Source organism: Artibeus jamaicensis, unplaced genomic scaffold, assembly GCF_021234435.1.
Source record: "Artibeus jamaicensis isolate MK-2021 breed Jamaican fruit bat unplaced genomic scaffold, CSHL_Jam_final contig_399, whole genome shotgun sequence".
NCBI lineage: Eukaryota > Metazoa > Chordata > Mammalia > Chiroptera > Phyllostomidae > Artibeus > Artibeus jamaicensis.
The window spans coordinates 1,746,528-1,767,966 of NW_026521816.1; the positions used below are offsets into that span (position 1 = coordinate 1,746,528).

The following is a 21,439-nucleotide window of genomic DNA, read 5'->3' on the forward strand; positions in this document are numbered from 1 at the left end:
TGGGGCAATTAATCAGGTTCATCCCACCCCTTGCCAAAACATGGGTACATGTCCTAAGCTGGCCCTAGTGAACACCTGATAGCCCATTCCTGGACTATGAATTGTTGAGCAGAGAACAAAGAGGCTGAAAATGGTTTCAGTTCATTCCTTCCACTCTCAGCACTGGAATAAAATTCGTTCTAAACATTCCCTTTGAATCTGTAAGTCTTAGCCTATGCAGTCTTCCGACTATTGTTCTTTTTGTTTTAGATGGAGTAATCTTCATTATTTTCTAAGAACTATAAAGGAAGCAACTGGATTGTATTGTACTGCTGCACTTAAACAGCAAAAACCTGATCCTCAACTTCATGGCTGACCTCTTTTTTTTTCTTGAAACCTTCTTCACTTGGCTTCCAAGACATGCCACTGTTATTTTCCCTCCTTCCTCTACCCAAAGCTTCTCAATCTCTTCTGTCTGCCTCTCCAGCTAACAAATATTAAAGGGACTCAAGGCTGTTTTCAAGGCATCTTTCTTTACAGATTTACTTCTCTCTCCAAGCAATCTCACCCATACTCACATATCCAATGAACCACCTAAATGTGAAATAAGATAGTTGGTGAAAGACAAATACCACATGACTTCACTTATAACTAGAATCTAATGAACAAAATAAACTAACAAGAAAAATAGAACCAGAAAAATGGAAAAATGGAACAGACTGATAGCTAAAGGAGGGGAGAATAGAAAGGAGAGTGGTAGAAGGAAGGGGAAAAAACTACTCAAAGAACATGTATGAATAACTCATGGACATGGACAATGGAGAGGGTACTGACAGTGGGCTAGTGGGCTAGAGGGGTGGGCAAATGGAAAAAATGGGACAACTATAATACAATAAATAAAAAATAAATAAATTGTTTTGGCCCAGCCCTCTACTCTAGGCTCCAGCTAAATATCCAAAGTGCTTTTACATTGTTACTTGGATGTTTCAGAGGAAAACTCAAAATCAGCAGATCCCAAACTGAGCATATGATCTCCATGATGCTAATGACTGCTGCCCCTATCCTGGTCAAAAATGCTACTTTTGCCAGAGACACTTATCTTAATGAATGGCACAAACTACTCAAAAACCATAAATCCAGGACATTGAGCTGAGTTCCAGCCAAGATGGAGATGTAGGTAGAAACCCTTCACTTCCTCACACAACCAAAAGGAGGATAATAACCAATCTAAAATCAATAAACAAATAGAAGTGCCAGAAAATCAAATTGCATAGAACTCCAACAACCAAGGAATTAAAGAAATAGTCAACCAGAACAGTAAGACACGCAGACAAAGAGAACCCATGGCAAGGTGGCAGAATGTGCTGGCAGGGCTGGCTGAACAGGAAACCAAGTCTCAGAGCTCTCTGTGGACTACCACTGCAGGGGTGGCTGCAGTGGGAGAAAATCCCAGTTTCACATGAGAGTTCACTAGAAAATGGGGCTAGAGACAAGCAGGTGAGCTACTTTGTCCCCTGTCTGGCCCCTCCCTGCCAGGCAGTGCAGAATGGAGGGTTACCCAACCCTGGTGAATACCTAAGGGCATACCCCCTTACAACACAACAGGTGCACTGAGACAAATAAGTAGGGCCCAAATGAAAGAATAGAGCCAAACTGCAGAAAGAGGGCTAAGTGACAAGGAAACAGCCAACGTAGCTGATGCAGAGTTCAAACTCCTGGTAATCAAAATGCTCACAGAACTAATTGAGCTGGGTCACAAAATGAAAGAGAAAATGAAGGATACCCAAAGTAAAATAAAGCAAAATATTCAGGGAACCAACAGTGACAGGAAGGAAACCAGGATTCAGATCAATGATTTGGAACAAAAAGAAGAAATAAACATCCAAATGGAACAGAATGAAGAAACAAGAATTCAAAGAAAATGAAGAAAGGCTTTGGAACCTCCAGGACAACTTTAAACATTCCAGTATCCAAATTATAGGGGTGCCAGAAGGAGAAGAACAACAGCAAAAAATTGAAAACTTATTTGAGCAAATAATGAAGGAAAATTTTCCCAGTCTGGAGAACGAAATAGACTTCCGGGAAGTCCAGGAAGCCCAGAGAGTCCCAAAGAAGTTGGATTCAAAGAGGAACACACTATGCCACATCATCATTAAGTTACCCAAGATTAAAGATAAAGAGAAAAATCTTAAAAGCAGCACGAGGAAAGGAGACAGTTACCTACAAAGGAGTGCCCCATAAGACTAACAGCTGATTTCTCAAAAGAAACCTTGCAGGCAAAAAGGAGCTGGAAAGAAGTAATCAAAGTCATGAAAGTCAAGGATCTACATCCAAGATGACTCCAGCAAAGCTATCATTTAGAATGGAAGGGCAGATAAAGTGCTTCCCAGATAAGATCAAGTTAAAGGAGTTCATCACCACCAAGCCTTTATTACATGAAATTTTAAAGGGACTTACTAAGAAACTGGAGAAGATCAAAAACAATGAACGGTAAAATGACAACAAACAACTACCAACAAATGAACTCCCAGAAAAGAAAAACAAAAACTAAAATTAAAACTAAGCAAATAAACGGGCCTGGGTGCTTGAGGAGGCAGCTACTAGAGCCAGGTCATTCAGCAGTGGTAGGCAACCAACGCAGGGACCAATGCGAGGACCAGCGTGAGTGTAGGTGGAAATGAAGAAGATCAAGAAACTTCAAGGAGTCTGCACCACTGAACTTCACAAGGATCATACAACATAAGTCTACACCATAAAACCAGGGTTTCAGAACAGATCAATTTTAGAAGCAGAGACTAACAAGAAGAGTCTCAAACAATGGGAAGACAAAGAAACAATCCCCAAATGAAAGAAAAAGCAGAAACTTCAGAAAGAATGTTAGATGAAATAGAGGCTGATCAACTATCAGACAGTGAATTCAAAGCACTGGTTATTACGAAGTTCAAAGAGCTCACAGTGAACTAACAGAAACTACAGGGGAACTATAATGATCTCTCTGCAAACTACAGCAACATCAAAAAGGAAATGGAAACTATCAGCAAGAGACAAGAGGAAATGAAGAACACAATTTCCAAATTGAAGTACACAGTAGAAAGTTTCCAAAGTAGGATAGATGAAGCGGAGGATAGGATTAGTGAGTTGGAGGACAAGGTAGAAAGCATTTCACAGAAAGAGCAAGAAAATGAAAAGAGGCTCAGAAAGAATGAAGAGGGATTAAGAGAAATGCAAGACAATATGAAACGTAATAATATCCGAATAATAGGAATACCAGAAGAAGAAGAAGAAGAAGAACAAGGGATAGAAAACGTATTTGAACGAGTAATGAGAGAAAATTTTCCTAATTTGATAAGAGAAGAAGTGTCACAAATCCAGGAATCACAGAGAGTCCCAACCAAGAAGAACCCAAGGAGGCCCACTTCAAGACACATCATCATCAAAATGGCAAAAATTCCAAGACAAAGAGAGAATCTTAAAGGCAGCAAGGGAGAAAAAAGAAATAACATACAAGGGAGCCCCAATAAGGTTAGCTAATGATTTCTCAATGGAAACACTCCAAGCAAGAAGAGAATGGCAAGAAATATTTCAAGTAATGAGAACCAGAGGCCTACAACCAAGGCTACTTTACCCAGCAAGGCTCTCAATCAAGATAGATGGCCAAATAAAGAGCTTCCAAGAAAAAGAAGTCTAAAAGAATATGCCTCCACCAAACCCGCTCTACAAGAAATACTAAAAGGACTGCTTTAAGGGAAGGAAGGATAAGAGGGAGACAGAGAGGAACACAGGCACAAAAATGGCAATGAATAAGTACCTATCAATAATAACCTTAAATGTAAATGGATTAAATGCTCCAATCAAAAGAAACAGAATAGCTCAATGGATAAGAAAGCATGACCCACACATATGCTGCCTACAAGAGACCCACCTCAGGACAAAAGACCATCACAGACTAAAAGTGAAAGGCTGGAAACAAGTTTTCCAAGCAAACGGACAAGAAAAAAAAGCTGGGGTAGCAATTCCCATATCAGACAAAATAGACTTCAAAAAAAAGGCTATAAAGAGAGACCCAGAAGGTCACTTCATTTTACTCAAGGGAAGAATCCACCAAGAAGACATTAACAATGTAAACATATATGCACCAAACATAGGGGCACCCAAATATATCAAGAAAATCTTAGAGGACTTCAAGAAAGATATTGACAGCAACACATTATAGTAGGGGATTTGAACACCCCACTATCAAAAATGGACAGATCTTCCAAACAAATTATCAACAAAGATATTGTGGCATTAAACAACACCCTAGATGAAATGGACTTAACTGATATATATAGAGCCCTTCATCCCAAAGAAGCTAAATACACATTCTTTTCAAATGCACATGGAAAATTTTCAAAGATAGACCACATGATAGGACACAAAACGAGCCTCAAGAAATTCAAGAAAATTGAAATCATACCAAGCATCTTCTCTGACCACAAGGGACTGAAATTAGAAACCGACCCCAAAGAAAAAAACCCAAAGCACCCAAAAACATGGAGACTGAATGGTATGCTATTAAACAACGAATGGGTCAAGAATGAAATTAGGGAAGAAATCAAAACATTTCTGGAAACAAATGAAAATGATCTCACAACAACCCAAAACTTATGGGACACAGCAAAGGCAGTCCTGAGAGGGAAGTTTATAGCAATACAGGCCTACCTAAAGAAAATAGAAACATTTCAAACAAACAACCTAACCCTACGCCTGCAAGAACTCGAGGAACAACAACAAAGACAGCCCGGAGCAAGCAGAAGGAAGGAAATAACCAAGATTAGAGCAGAATTAAATGACATAGAAACTAAAAGCACAATTCTAAGGATCAATGAATCCAGGAGTTGGTTCTTTGAGAAGATAAACAAAATAGACAAGCCTTTAAGTGGGCTCATCAAGAAAAGAAGAGAAAGGGCTCAAATAAACACAATCAGAAATGAAAGAGGAGAGATTACAACTGATACCACAGAAATAGAAAGGATTGTAAGAAATTACTATGAAGAACTGTATGCCAAGAAATTTGAAAACTTGGGGGAAATGGAAACATTTTTAGAAAAATACAATCTTCCAAAACTCAGTGAAAAAGAAGCAGAAAATCTAAATACACCACTAACAGCTAAAGAAATTGAGGCAGTAATCAAAAACCTCCCATCACACAAAGCCCTGGACCAGATGGGTTCACAGGAGAATTCTACAAAGCATTTAAGGAAGAGCTAACACCTATTCTCCACAACTGTTCCAAAAAATCCAGAAGGTTGGAAAACTCCCAAATTCTTTTTATGAAGCCAGCATCATCTTAATTCCAAAACCAGACAGAGACACAACAAAGAAAGAAAACTTCAGGCCAATATCGCTGATGAACATAGACATTAAAATCCTCAACAAAATATTGGCAAATCGCATCCAACAATATATAAAAAAGATCATACACCATGACCAAGTGGGATTCATCCCAGGGATGCAAGGATGGTTCAATATTCGCAAATCAGTAAATGTAATACATCACATAAACAAAAGCAAAGACAAAAATCACATGATCATATCAATAGATGCGGAAAAAGCTTTCGATAAGGTACAACACCCATTTATGATAAAAACACTTAGCAAAGTGGGAATACAGGGAGCATTTCTCAAAATAATAAAGGCCATATATGAGACACCTACAGCCAATATCATACTCAATGGGAAAAAACTAAAAGCTTTTCCACTAAGATCAGGAACAAGACAAGGTTGTCCACTTTCACCACTTCTATTCAATATAGTATTGGAAGTTTTAGCCACAGCGATCAGGCAAGAAAAGGAAATAAAAGGCATCCAAATAGGAAAGGAGGAAGCAAAACTGTCACTGTTTGCAGATGACATGATAGTGTACATGGAAAATCCTATAGACTCTACCCAAAAACTGCTCGAACTAATTAATGAGTTTGGCAAAACAGCTGGTTACAAAGTCAATATCCAGAAATCAAAGGCATTTTTGTATACCAACAGTGAATCAGCAGAAGCAGAAATAAAGAAAAAAATCCCATTCGATATAGCAAAAAGAAAAATAAAGTATCTGGGAATAAACCTAACTAAGGAGGTAAAAAATCTGTATGCAGAAAACTACACAGCCCTGAAGAAAGAAATCAAGGAAGACACAAACAAATGGAAACATATACCTTGTTCATGGATTGGAAGAATTAACATCATCAAAATGTCCATACTACCCAAAGCAATCTACAGATTCAATGCAATACCTATTAAAGTACCAATGGCATATTTCACAGACGTAGAACAAACATTTCAAAAAGTTATATGGAACCATAAACGACCCCAAATAGCAGCTGCTCTTTTGAGAAAGAAGAACAAAGTAGGGGGGAATCACAATACCTGATACCAAACAGTATTACAAGGCCACTGTAATCAAAACAGCCTGGTACTGGCATAAAAACAGGCACATAGACCAATGGAACAGAACAGAGAGCTCAGAAATCAACCCAACTCTCTACAGTCAATTAATATTCGACAAAGGGGGCAGTAACATAAAATGGAGTAAAGATAGCCTCTTCAACAAATGGTGTTGGGAAAACTGGACAGCTACGTTCAAAAAAATGAAACTCGAGCACAGACTTACACCATACACCAAAATAAATTCAAGGTGGATAAAAGACTTAAATGTAAGTTGTGACACCATTAAAGTCCTAGAGGAGAACATTGGCAAGAAAATCTCAGATATTTCACGCAGCAACTTCTTTACTGATATGTCCCCTAGAGCAAGGAATTTAAGGAAAGAATAAACAAATGGGATCTCATCAAAATAAAAAGCTTCTGCATGGCTAAAGAAAACAGTATTAAATTAGCAAGACAACCAACTGTATGGGAAAACATATTTGCCAATGATACCTCAGACAAAGGTTTAATCTCCAAAATATACAAAGAACTTACACGACTCCACTCTAAGAAGACACACAACCCAATTAAAAAATGGGAAAAGGACTTGAACAGACACTTCTCCAAGGAGGACATACAGAGTATCCAGAGACACATGAAGAGATGCTCAATATCGTTAGCTATCAGAGAGATGCAAATTAAAACCACAATGAGATACCACTTTACACCAGTCAGGATGGCTATCATAAACAAAGCAACAAACAACAAATGCTGGAGAGGTTGTGGGGAAAAGGAGTCCTTAGTTCACTGTTGGTGGGATTGCAGACTGGTACAACCATTATGGAAAACAGTATGGAATTTTCTCAGAAAAATAAACATTGACCTGCCTTTTGACCCAGCAATTCCACTGCTAGGATTATATCCTAAGAATCCTAAAACATCAATATCAAAGAACCTATGCACCACAATGTTCATAGCAGCACAATTTACAATAGGCAAGAGTTGGAAGCAACCTAGGTGCCCATCAGTTAATGAATGGATCCAAAAATTGTGGTACATATACACAATGGAATTCTATGCTGCAGAGAGAAAGAAGGAGCTACTACCTTTTGCAACAACATGGATGGAACTGGAAAGCATTATGCTGAGTGAAATAGGCCAGGTGCTGAAAGACAAATACCATATGATCTCACCTTTAACAGGAAGCTAAACAACAAAACAAACAAGCAAGCAGAAAAAAAAAAATCAAAGACAGTGAAATAGAGAACAAGGGGATAGTGACCAGAGGGGAGAAGGAAGGGAAGTTAAGGGGGAAAAGGGGGAGGGATTTGGAGGAACAAATAGGAAGGACACAGGGACGAGAACTAAGGGGGGGTGGAAATGGGAGGGAGGTGGGGAGCAAGGGGCGGGGGAGGCTGGGATGGGAAAAATAGACAAAAAACTATACTTGAAAAATAACTAAATAAAATTAATTAAAAAAAAAACCCTCACAGACAGACAACAACATGGTGGTTACGAGAGGGAAAAAGGAGTGAGGAGCGGTAGAAGGAGGTATAGGGGAATAGATGGTGATGGAAGGAGACTCGACTTTGGGTGGTGAACGCCCAATACAATATACAGATGATGTATTATAGAATTGTACACCTGAAATCTATGTAATTTTATTATCCAATGCCACCCCAATAAATTTAATTTTTAAAAAATGAAAAAAAAAACTAAGCAAATAACTAGAACAGAAACAGAATCAGAGAAATAGACATCACATGGAGGGCTGATCAGTGGGGAGGGTGAGGGGAGGAATGGGGGAAAAAGGCACAGGGAATAAGAAGCATAATTGGTAGGCATAAAATAGGCAGGGAGAGGTAAAAAATGATATAGGAAACAGAGGACTCAAAGAACTTATATGTACAACCCATAGACATGAAATAAGGGGGTGGGGTAGAATGCTATAGGGTTGGGGGATGCAGGGTGGAGGAGGGATAAAGGGAGAAAAATTGGGAAAACTGTAATATCATAATCAATAACTTTTACCACCCCGCCCCATAAATCCAGGAGACCAGAAGTCTTCCTCTAGCATTTTCTGGCATCTCCTACTTCTTCATCTTACCATATCTACATAATCACTAAGTTCTTTCAGCTTCCTCTCCTAGAAGACTCTCAGACATTACTCATTCTATTCTCATTGCTTTTACTTTAGTCCCAGCAACACTCTCCCAATTGGTATCTCTCAAGCATCTTTGTACACTCCTTTAATACTTTCTTTGCATTACAGAGTGATTTTTTTAAAAATGACATTATGATATGATATCATTCCTTCAATGACTCTGCCTTGCCCTTAGGACAAAGACCAAATCCTCACCAGGGCCTCCATAGCTTGACTCCTGCCTACCTGTTCTCTTAACTTCATGCTATTCCCACCATCTCCTCTCCAGGTGCACTGAATTTCTTCCAGAGTCTTAAAGATGCCATTTGCTCTCTGCCTATAGACCTTTGCACGTATCTTGCTCTGTTTTCCCCATATTATTATAGCTCAAAACTGTAACTACCTCAAGGAAGTCTTCCCCAATTTTCTAGATTAAACCAGGAAACTGTCCCGTTATATACTACCTCTCGTTAGTGCAAATTTCACAAGTACAATTTATTGTATGATTAGCTGTTTGATTTTGCCCTCCCCTACAAGAATTTAAGCTACACGACAGCCAAAACTGTATGATTGCAGAGTAAATGGAGGCAGTCTGGCTTCCTCACCCAGGTGTCTTGGTAACTAAGGGAAGCAGTGTTCCCATAACCTTGAACAGGCCTGATTAGTAGTATTCTCATAGCCTTGAGACTTAGCCCAATAAATTGTTCCCACATGAAGTGTGCTCACATGTGCCAAATTATGCTATATTATAAAAATTTCTGGCTTTTTGCCGGCCTTGTTCTAGTATTTAAAAGGGGGTAGGGGGCCCTGGCTGATGTGGTTCAGTGGATTGGGTGCTGGCCTGTGAACCAAAGGGTCACCGGTTCGATTCCCAGTCAGGACACATGCCTGCCTGGGTTGCAGGCCAGGTCCCCAGTAGGGGGCCCGCAAGAAGCAACCACACATTGCTGTTTCTCTCCCTCTCTTTCTCCTTCCCTTCCCCTCTAGCTAAAATCAAATAAAATCTTTAAAAATGTAGAAAAAGGGGCTAGGGGCTCCCTCCTGGGTGCCACGACATGTGCCATCCTGCACAGCAAGGGCCACAACATGCACTATGAGAAAGACAAGCATGCAGCTTGCAGTATGAGTGGTTTCACACTTGTGAATAAAGGCATGTCAGACATCCCAATGGCTCTATGAATATTTTGCATGAATACCATGAACCTGTCAGGCATTGAATGGTCACAACACAATGAACACATTCAGTATTATATGTCCAGCACTTAGTCCAGAGCCTTGTAAATAGCAGACACTTTAAAAATACTAATAATTTTCCTCAGTATTATTCACTGCTGCACCTCAAATTAACTTCTTCTCCCCAAGCTCCAGGTTTACTTATAAAATAATCTACTCAAATTCTTCACCCAAATATTTAATAAGCAATTTAAATTCAACATGTCTCAAACCTCTCTACCAATCACAACATCCACAAATTACCCCTTTTGCTCATATCAATAAACATCACCACCATATGTACAGTTTCTCAGGTCAAAAATGGTGATGGGAGTCACCCTCAATTCATCTCTTTCCTTTATGTCCTATGTCCAACCATCTGTGAGCCCTATTAACTTTACCTTCAAATTAGGAATCCTAAATATGCTTCTGACAACTGCTACCACTACTACCCTAATCCAAGCCTCTATTTCTCTTGCTTAGACTACTATAGTGGCTTCCCAATTTGGTCCCCTAACTTGCACTTTTGACCACAACCCCATACTCTCTTCTCCACACAGGGCCAGAGCGTCTTCTTCCCGCTCCCACCTCAGAAGCTCAACAAGGGCAGGGTCTCTGTTTAATCCTATAGTGCATACATACCTGGTGACTAGCATCGTTCTGGGCAGATAGACAGCAGACAAACAGTAAATATTTGCTAAATGACTGAACTGAGAATATTACTTTAAATGAAGATTTTTAGGCTGCATCCCTAGAAATTCTGAACCTGTGTTTCTTAATAATCCACAGGTGACTGATGAGTGGTCTGCCAGGTACCCTGAATCCCCATTCTCGGAGTACTACCAGGCTGTCCCACTTGTTCTCACATTAATGCACACAGAGACTTCTGAATTGACCCTGAGACTCGAAAGAAAAAGAAGTGAAGCCTTCTCTGGGACATATTACAGAAGTCAACTCTAGATGACATATTCAATAGAGAACATAATCATTTTACTAGAATTGGCCCATAACTAGACGCATAACATTCCTGAACAGGGAGGAGGAAAATGGCGGTGAAGTAGAAGGGTACAGGTTCTACTTTTCCCTACACACGGGAGAAAAACCTAGCTGATCTATGGATGAACAGAGCAAACAGCCAACAGTACCACAACATATATGAAAATAGGAGATCACAAATTGTAGCGGACATTCAAAAACCAGACAAGGAGAGTGCTTCAGGTCAATAAGGGCCCAGGGATCGGCGCAGGGACAAGAGCAGCTGCAGCCCCAAGCCTGGCACCCACTGGGTCTGCCACAGGGTTCTTGGGGAAGAGCTGGGTCAACTGCTCCCTCCCCAGGGCAAACAAGGTTTGACCAGCACCAGAAGAGACCTGGTTGCTTGAAGTCGCCGAAGGGGAATAAAGACTAAGTGGCAAATATACAGAGGCTGTGAGCACCCTTGCATAGGCCAGGAAGGGTGCATGCTGGAACACATGTGACCAGAGGAGACCTGGCTGAGCACCCAAAACTGCACCTGCAACCTGGGTAAAGTGTGCTTTGTGGAAGCCCCAGAGCCCACACCTGTAAACCGAGGGAGACCGTGCCCTAAGGAGAGCCCGGATCTCATACCCAAGGCCCTGTGGAGAGGTACCAGGTTGACCATGGGGAAAATACTCAAGAGGCTGGTTGAGTGCTGAACAGGGAGGAAGAAAAGTGAAACAAATCACCCCTCATCCTGCTGCAGCCAACAAGACCAAAAAACTAGTTTGGCCAGTTTGAAACCAGCAAGAGGTTTTTTTGTTTGTTTAGTTGGTTGATTTTTAAAAAAAATTTTATTTTATAATTTTTTAATCTTTCAATTCCTTTTGCTTCTCCTTACTTCTTTCTTGTTTTATTCCTTATTCCTGTCTATTCAATTTTTAACTCTTTTTCCTTCCTTCTGCTTTTTTTTATTTTTAAATACCCAAAAGTGAGACAAAAAAAACCAGCACTGTGAAAAAACCAGAGTTGTACCCAAAGAGGGGGCATCCCAACAGCTGAGACAGTGAGACAAATTTCATTTTGCTATTAGAGAGAACCTGCAAATTACCACATATTTGTATTGTTATTTTACCATTATTCTTACATCTTTTATTTTAATAGCATTTATGTATTCCCCTTCTTTCTGTTTAGTCTTCTTTGCTTAGATGATTATATTGTATCATTTGACAGAGTTCCTCTGTTCTCTCTGACATAGTGTATTGCTAATTTACTGTCCTTCACTTCACTTGTGTTCCATTAGCACACTACTCAAGGTCTTATACTCCCTATTATTGTTGTCTAGATTTCATAGATTCTGTCATATGATTGTTGCCCTAAAATTATTACAAATAATAGCTGTTCCATACAATTATAAATACTACACAACATCCCTCCCAGATCTTAGCCCACTTCAGTTTCCTTAACTCTATTACTGTAGTGGTTAACTTTATTCTCTCACACACTACACCTATTTACTATCCTTCACTCTCACCTTACCTCAGAATCTGACCTCCCACAACCTTGCTGCCTTTTAGATCCAACTTACAACTCTTCCCTCCCCAACAAGAGTCTTATCTTCTTTCCATCCTTTCTAAAAAGTGGCTAATTGGGGGGAAGATCAGGGTTACCACTATACATAGCCAAAGGATCTTTTATCTTTTCTCTACTGGCTGCTACGGTAAATCGCATAGAATACTCTCCTGCTTTCTTGAACCACTTTACCTGACCCATCCAACTGATAACAAAAAAAGAGGAGGTAGAAGCTATGAACACCAGGATACCTGAAGGCGACTGCACCAATGAATCTCACAGGTATTCTACCACACAAGTTTACATCATAAACCCAGGGAGCCAGAACTAATCAATTTAAGAAGATGAGGCTAACAAGAAGAGTCTCACAAACAATGGGAAGACAAAGAAACAATCCTCGAATGAAAAAAAAAAAGGAGGAAGCCTCAGAAAAAATGCTATATGAAGTAGAGGCAATTTAACACTCAGATATTGAGTTCAAAGCAATGGTTATCAGGAAGCTCAATGAGCTCACAGTGAATTAATTACCAGAAACTACAGGGAAACTACAATGAACTCTTGCAAACTATATCAACATGAAAAATGAAAGAGAAACTACCAACAAGGGCTAAGAGGAAATGAAGAATACAATTTCTGAACTGAAGAACACAGTAGAAGGAATCAAAAACAGGATCAATGAAGGAGAAGACTGGATCAGTGAGTTTGAGGATAAAGTAGAAAAAAACACCCAGAAAGAGCAAGAAAAGGAAAAGAGGCTCAGGAAGAATAAAGAGGGATTAGAAATGCAAGACAATATGAAACATAATAATATCCATAAAATAGGGATACCAGAAGGAGAAGAAGAAGAGCAAGGGATAGAAAACATATTTGAAAATGTAATGATGGAAAACTTCCTTAATTTGATGTGAGAAAGTCACACAAATCCAGGAAACACAGGGAGTCCCAATCAAGAGGAAACCAAAGAGGCCCACCTCAAGACACATCATAATTAAAATGGCAAAATTTTAAGACAAAGAGAGAATCTTATAAGCAGCAAGGGAGAAACAGAAAGTAACATACAAGGGAGCCCTGATAAGGTTAGCAGCTGACTTCTTAATGGAAACACCCCAAGCCAGAAGAGAATGGCAGGAAATATTCCAAATAATGATAATCACAGGCCTGCAACCAAGGATACGTCACCCAGCAAGGCTCTCAATCAAGATAGAAGATCAAATAAGGACATTCCCAGACCAAAGAAGCCTCAAAGAATATACTTCCTCCAAACCAGCTGTGCAAGAGATGCTAAAGAGTTTGCTTTAAGAACAGGAAGAAAAAGAGTGAAAGAAAGAGGAACATAGGTACAAAAATGGCAGTGAAGAAAACACCTATCAATAATAACCTCAAATGTAAATGGATTAAATGCTCCAATCAAAAGACAGAGAATAACTGAATGGATAAGAAAGCATAACCCACACATATGATGTCTACAAGTGACCCACCTCAGAACAAAAGATCTACACAGACTGAAGGTGAAGGGCTGGAAACAAATTTTTGAAGCAAACAAACAGGGGGGAAAAAGCCAGGGTAGTGATACTCATATCAGACAAAATAGACTTTAAAAAAGGGACCATAAAGAGACACCAAGAAGATCACTTCATAATACTCAAGGGAAGAATCCACCAAGAAGACGGAAACATTGTAAATATATACACATCGAACATAGGAGCATTCAAATACAATAAGAAAATCCTTATGGAAGACTTCAGGAAAGATATTGACAGCAACACAATTATAGTAGGGGATTTTAACACCCCACTGTCAAAAATGGACAAATCTTCAAAACAAAATATCAACAAAGATACTGTGGCACTGAACAATACCCTAAATGAAATGGACTTAACTGATATATATAAAGCCTTTCATCCCCCAAAAGCTAAATACACATTCTTTTCAAACGCACATGGAACATTTTCAAAGATAGACCACATGACAGGACACAAAACCAGCCTCAACAAACTCAAGAAAATTGAAATCTTACCAAGCGTTTTCTCCGACCACAAGAGATTGAAACTAAAAACCAACCCCAAAAGAAAAAACCCAAAACACTCAAAATCATGGAGATTAAATAGCATGCTATTAAACAATGAATGGGTAAAGAATGAAAATAAGGAAAAAGTCAATACATTCCTGGAAACAAATGAAAATGAACTCACAACAGTCCAAAACTTATGGGTCACAGTGAAGGCAGTCCTGAGAGGGAAGTGCATAGCAATACAGGCCTACCTAAAAAAATATAGAAACATTTTGATTAAACAACCTAACCTTAAACCTACAAGAACTCAAGGAACAACAACAGAGACAGCCTAGAGCAAGTAGAAAGAAGGAAATAACCAACATCAGAGCAGAATTAAATGACAGAGACTAAAAGCACAATTCTAAGGATCAATGAATCCAGGAGCTGGTTCTTTGAAAAGATAAACAAAATTTGCAAGCCTTTAAACAGGCTCATCAAGAAAAATAGAGAAAAGACCCAAATAAACACAATCAGAAATGAAAGAGGAGAGATTGCAACTGATACCACAGAAATACAAAGGATTGTAAGAAATGACTACAACGAACTAAATACCAAGAAATTTGAAAACCTAAGTGAAATGGACAAATTTCTAGAAAAATATAATCTTCCAAAATTCAATGAAGAAGAGGCAGAAAGCCTGAACAGACCAATAACAGCAGAAGAAATTGAAGCAGTAATCAAAAAACTCTCAACACACAAAAGCCCTGGACCAGATGGTTTCACAGGAAAATTCTAAAAAGCATTTATGAAAGAGTTAAGCCCTATCCTTCACAAACTATTCCAAAATATCCAAAGTGATGAAAGACTCCCAAGCTCTTTTAATGAAGCAAACATCATCCTAATCACAAAACCAGATAAAGACACAACAAACAAAGAAAACTTCAGGGCAATATCACTGATGAACATAGATGTTAAAATCCTCAACAAAATATTGGAAAAACAGATCCAACAATACATTAAAAAGATCATACACCATGACCAAGTGGGATTCACCCCAGGGATGCAAGGATGTTACAATATTCACAAATCAGTAAATGGAATACATCACATAAACAAAAACAAAAATCACCTGATCGTAACAATAGATGCAAAAAAAGCATTCAAAAAGGTACAGCACCAATTTATGATAAAAAAAAAACTCTCAGCAAAATGGGAAATACAGGGAATATTCCTCAACATATTAAAGGCCATATATGAGAGACATACAGCCAACATCATACTCAATGGGCAAGAACTAAAATCTTTTCCACCAAGATCAGGAACAAGACAAGGTTGTCCATTTGCACCACTTCTATTCAATATAGTATTGGAAGTTTAAGCCACAGTGATCAGAGAAGAAAAGAAAATAAAAGGCATCCAAATCAGAAAGGAGGAAAAAAAATCTCACTGTTTGCAGATGACATACATGATAGCGTATACAGAAAATCCTATACACTTGGCCAAAAAACTGCTTGACATAACAAATAAATTTGGCAAAACAGCGGGATAGAAAGTCAATATCCAGAAATCAAAGGCATTTTTGTATACCAACAATGAAACAGCAGAAGCGAAAATCAAGAACAAAAAATGCCATTCAATTTAGCAAAAACAAAAATAAAATACCTAGCAATAAACCCAACCAAAGAGGTTAAAGATGTGTATTCAGAAAATGACACGACGCTGAACAAAGAAACCAAGGAAGACACAAATGGAAACATATAGTGTGTTCATGGATCAGAAGAATTAACATCATCAAAATGTCCATACTACCCAAAGCAATTTACATATTCAATGCAATACCTATTAAAGTACCAATGGCATATTTCACAGACATAGAATAAATACTTCAAAAATTTATATGGAACTATAAACGACCATGAATAGGCTGCTGCAATTTTGAGAAAAAAGAGCAAAGTAGAAGGGATCACAACACCTGATACCAAACTGTATTACAAGGCCACTGTAATGAAAATAGCCTGGTTCTGCCATAAAAACAAGGACATGGACCAATGGAATAGAACAGAGAGCCCAGAAATAAATCCAAGTCTCTATGGTCAATTAGTATTTGACAAAGGGGGCAGCAACATAAAATGGAGTAAAAATAGCCTCTTCAACAAATGGGGTGGGGAGAACTGGACAGGACAGCTACATGCAAAAAAATGAAACTTGAGCATCAATTAACACCATACACAAAAATAAATTCAAGGTGGATAAAAGATTTAAATATAAGTCATGACACCATTAAAGTCCTAGAGGAGAACATGGACAGAAAAATCCAAGATATTTCACACAGCCCCATTTTCACTGATATGCCCCCTAGAGCAAGGGACACGAAGGAAAGAATAAACAAATGGGATCTCATCAAAATAAAAAGCTTCTGCATGGCTAAAGAAAACAGTATTAAAATAAATGGAGAACCAATTATATGGGAAAACATATTTGCCAATGATACCTCAGACAAGGGTTTAATCTCCAAAATATATAAAAAAACTTAACATAACTGCACTCTAAGAAGACAAGCAACCCAATTAAAAAATGGGCAAAGGGCTTGAACAGACACTTCTCCAAGGAGGACATACAGAGTATCCAGAGACACATTAAAAGATGCTCAGTATTGGTAGCTATTAGAGAGATGCAAATTAAAACCACAATGAGATACCACTTCAAACCAGTCAAAGCAACAAGCTACAAGTGTTGGAGAAGTTGTGGAGAAAAGGGAACCTTAGTGCACTGTTGGTGGGATTGCAGACTGGTACAACCACTACGGAAAAACAGTACGGAATTTTCTCAGAAAACTAAAAATGGATCTGCCTTTTGACCCAGCAATTCCACTGCTAGGATTATACCCTAAAAATTCTAAAACACCAATCCAAAAGAACCTATGCACTCCAATGTTCATAGCAGCACAATTTCCAATTACCAAGTGCTGGAAGCAACCTAGGTGCCCATCAGTAAATGAGTGGATCAAAAAATTATGGTACATTTATACAACGGAATTCTACACAGCATAAAGAAGGAAGGAGTTCCTACCTTTTGTGACAGAATGGATAGAACTGTAAAGGATTATGCTAAGTGAAATAAGCCAGATGGTTAAAGACAAATATCTTATGATCTCACCTTTAACAGGAACCTAAACAACAAACAAACAAACAAGCAAAATATAACCAAAGACACTGAAATAGAGAACAGGATGACAGTGGCCAGAGGGGAGAAGGGAGGAAATTTCAGGGGAAAAGGAGAAGGGTTTACAGGAACAAGTATAAAGGACACATGGGCCCTGGCTGGCATAGCTCAGTGGATTGAGTGCCGGCCTGCGAACCAGAGTATCGAGGTTCAATTCCCAGTCAGGGCACATGCCTGGGTTGCAGGCCAGTTCCCAGCAGGGGACGCATGAGAGGCAACCATACATTGATGTTTCTCTCCCACTCCTTCTCCTTCCCTTCCCCTCTCTCGAAAAATAAATAAATAAAATGTTAAAAAAAAAAAAAAAGGACACATGGACAAAAACTAAGGGGAGTAGAAATTGGAGGGCTGTGTGGGTGGGCTGGGATGGAAGTAAAAGACAGAAAACTGTACTTGAATAATAATTAAAATAAAATTAAAAGGAAAAAAACAACATTCCTCAACAGGTGAGGAGGTATTAAGTACACATAATTCTTCATTTATTATGCTTCCAGAGCTAAAACACTAAATAAATCCACAGATTGGAAAAAATTAAACCTCATGTATTAAATCAGGTCATATGCAATAGCAGCATCAATTTAATGTTGTCCTCCGCCTTTTGCGTTTACTATGGTGCAAACACAAATACACAGGAAACTTACTGAACTGCAAATAATCAAATGTAAAGAAAACCCTTAGTTTCATAAGAGTTTAAAATAGTTTAAGGATCTGAGGACTTCCGCCAAGATGGAGGTGTAGGTAGAAGCACTGTACCTCATCACACAACCAAGTTTAAAAACAACAAAGTTTTAGCAACAAAAACGCAGCCAAACCACAGGAAACTGAACTATACAGAAGTCTGACAACAACAAACCCTTCAGACAAACCAGTAAGAGGGGCATAGCCAGCAGCAGAGCGGGGTTGAGCAGGAAATATCCACCAAACCAACCCGGGTGTTCAACCCAGGTGCGCCAGCAGCCCTGGGCTGATCCCAGGTGTGGAGTAGTGGGTGGACTCACTGAGGGCTGACTGAGGTCACACATTCGCCCGCAGATAAACCAGTGAAGGAGCAAGCAGTGAGATGGACCTTGCAGGCCCCAACGGCAGAGGGAACTGCCATTATCCCTCTCTGACCCACCCCCACATACAGTGTCACAAACCAGCAACCTGGGTAGCACTGCCTTGGTGAACACCTAAGGCACCTCTCCTCATAAGTAACAGACATGAACAGATCAAAACATGGCTCAAGAACAACTCAGAGCCCCAGAGCCAATAAACCTAAGCAGACAAGAAATTGCCAACCTATCAGAGGCACAGTTCAAAACATTGCTGATCAGGATGCTCACAGAACTGGTTGACTTTAGCCACAAATTAGAGGAACATATGACAGCTAAACTAATTGAAATGAAGGGAAATGCACAGGAGACCAATAGTAATGGAAAGGAAACTGGGAATCAAATCAAGGAAGCAGACCACAAGGAAGGAAAAAATGACCAAACAGAAAAATATGAAGAAACAAAAATTCAAACAAATGAGGAGAGGCTAAGGAGCCTCCAGGACATCTTTAAACACTCCAACATCCGAATTATAGGGGTACCAGAAGGGGAAGAGGAACAGCCACCAGTGGAAAACTTCTTTGAACAAATAATAAAGAAGAACTTCCCCAATCTGACAAAGGAAATAGACTTCCAAGAAATCCAGGAAGCTCAGAGAGTCCCAAAGCAGTTGGACCCAAGAAGGAACACACCAAGGCACATCATAATTACATTAGCCAAGATGAAAATGAAGGAGAGAATCCTAGAAGCAGCAAGAGCTAAGGGGACAGTCACATACAAAGGAGTTCCCATCAGACTGTCAGCTGATTTCTCAAAAGAGACCCTACAGGCAAGAAGGGGCTGGAAAGAGGTATTCCGAGTCATGAAATCCAAAGACCTACATCCAAGATTGCTCTATCCAGCAAAGTTTTCATTTAGAATGGAAGGACAGATAAAGTGCTTCTCAGATAAGATCAAATTCAAGGAGTTCATCATCACCAAGACCTTATTATATGAAATGTTAAAGGGAAAAAGAAGATAAAAAACATGAACAGTGAAAGGATAGCAAACTGACAGTTATTAACAACCACACCTAAAACAAAAGCAAACTAAGAGGACAGCTGGATCAGGAGCAACCACAGAAATGAAGATCACATGGAGGGTTAGCAACAGGGGAGTGGGAGGAGGAGAAGGGGGGAGAAGATATAGAAAATAAGTAGCACAGACTGTAGGTAGAAAATAGATAGGGGGGAGGGCAAGAATAGTAGGGGAAATATAGAATCTAAAGAACTTGAGACACGTGGTCATAAACTAAAGGGGGGCAATGGTGGAGGAGGGGGTGTGGAGGGGAATGAAGGTGGGAAATAGGACAACTGTAATAGCATAATCAATAAAACATATTTTTAAAAAATCAAAAAAAATAGTTTAAGGATCTCATGCTTTCCTCCATGCAAAAACTGTTCTGTAATGCTATGTGAAATGTAACTTAGTATATTAAAATATCATGTTACATGTCCTAATTAAAAAAAAAAAAGAATGTAGCAGCATAAAAATTACCAGGCAAGTTCATACCATTTAATGCTCATAAAAAGGTCATCAGGTTCCAAAATTCTTGTAACTATATTGTAATATTTAAGAAACAGTCTAATTTCTGACTCCCTATAAGTACGTTCATTCTTCATTTACATTTTCCTAAATTTAAGTCATTGTAAAACATTTATCAGGATAAAAATGAACAGCTTTAAATTTATTTAATATGATTCACATTCTTTCTTTTATGTTAATAAGTAAATATGCTTTTATCTTTTTCAGATAAATTTAAAAAACTCAAATTAAAAGAGTTTAACTTTATTTACCAGTATTCATTTTAGCATTTACTGAAATGGCAGCATTTTTACATATGTTCTTCATTCTATGTAACTCCTTGAGTCATGTGAGGACTTAGAGACCCTTAAAAACAAGAAGCCTTCAAGTGATCTGAGAAGCACAGTAATCAAAATCAAATGGTTCTATGTCCTATTGGGAGATTTCTGAAAAACACATATATCATTCTGGATATATAAAAAGGTACAATACCCTCTAACTTTGTCTTTGGCTTATTTGTCAGAGAAATCCCTTACCTGAGTGGCTTACTCTCTGAGCCCACATCAGTAAAGCCCATCTCCTGCAGTTTGCAGCGCCTGTATAGTTCGTAGTGCCTAGAGTGGGTCTGTTCTCGAAGGTCCTCCATATTTGTGCAAATGAGCATTTCCCGAAGCTTTACAAAGTCACAGTGGTTTTCATTCTCCACTAGCCAGAAAAATAAGAAACAGCAACACAAGTTTTTAATTCCTGACACAAAATTAGTATTTGTTGAATGAATGCGTAAGTGAAAATATTTGAAATAAACAATGAAATGATAAAGCTGCTTAAGAGCTACAATTATTCTATATACATAACCAAGGAAGACTCTTGTATAATACACACTGAATTATAGGCAACATTAATTATCAGTCTAGAAGACTTGCTTTAAATTTAGTAGCAAATGGATAACAAAAAATTTGAAAGAAATGCACTGTATAATGTTACTATGTTCTCCAGTTATTTCACTAATACAGTGTTAGAAGTTTACAAACCATATTCAGGATACTTAATATAGTACTGAAAACATATCTAACATTGTTTTACTTCAAAATAAAACTTCAAAGTAATAAATTCTTCATACTCAAGAATCCCATCTGTGTACACTATAACTATCAAGTTATTTTTATACAATGCCACATTTACAATCCTGTGTTAGTTAGTGAATAAACTTACATGGTCCTCCTAGTCACCTCGTTTATGGTGACTAGAAGACTACAAACAAGTATATTACTGTTTAAGCACAGTTATTTTTCAATATTTTATACATTAAAATGTTAAAATGTATTTTTCATGCATTATAAAAGTTGTCAATTTAAAAAGCAG

General features: G+C 38.6%; 1 protein-coding gene across 4 annotated transcripts in view; it reads right to left on the reverse strand.

Annotated features, from left to right (window-relative positions):
• SEPTIN10 (septin 10) overlaps positions 1-21,439 on the reverse strand; it is a 98,164-nt gene that overhangs the window by 38,687 nt on the left and 38,038 nt on the right. For all 4 annotated transcript variants that reach the window (XM_037167145.2, XM_037167146.2, XM_053665261.1 and 1 more), the window contains one exon: positions 20,614-20,782. In XM_037167145.2, coding sequence (XP_037023040.2) covers positions 20,614-20,782 — 169 coding nt within the window. The remainder of the gene's footprint in view (positions 1-20,613; positions 20,783-21,439) is intronic.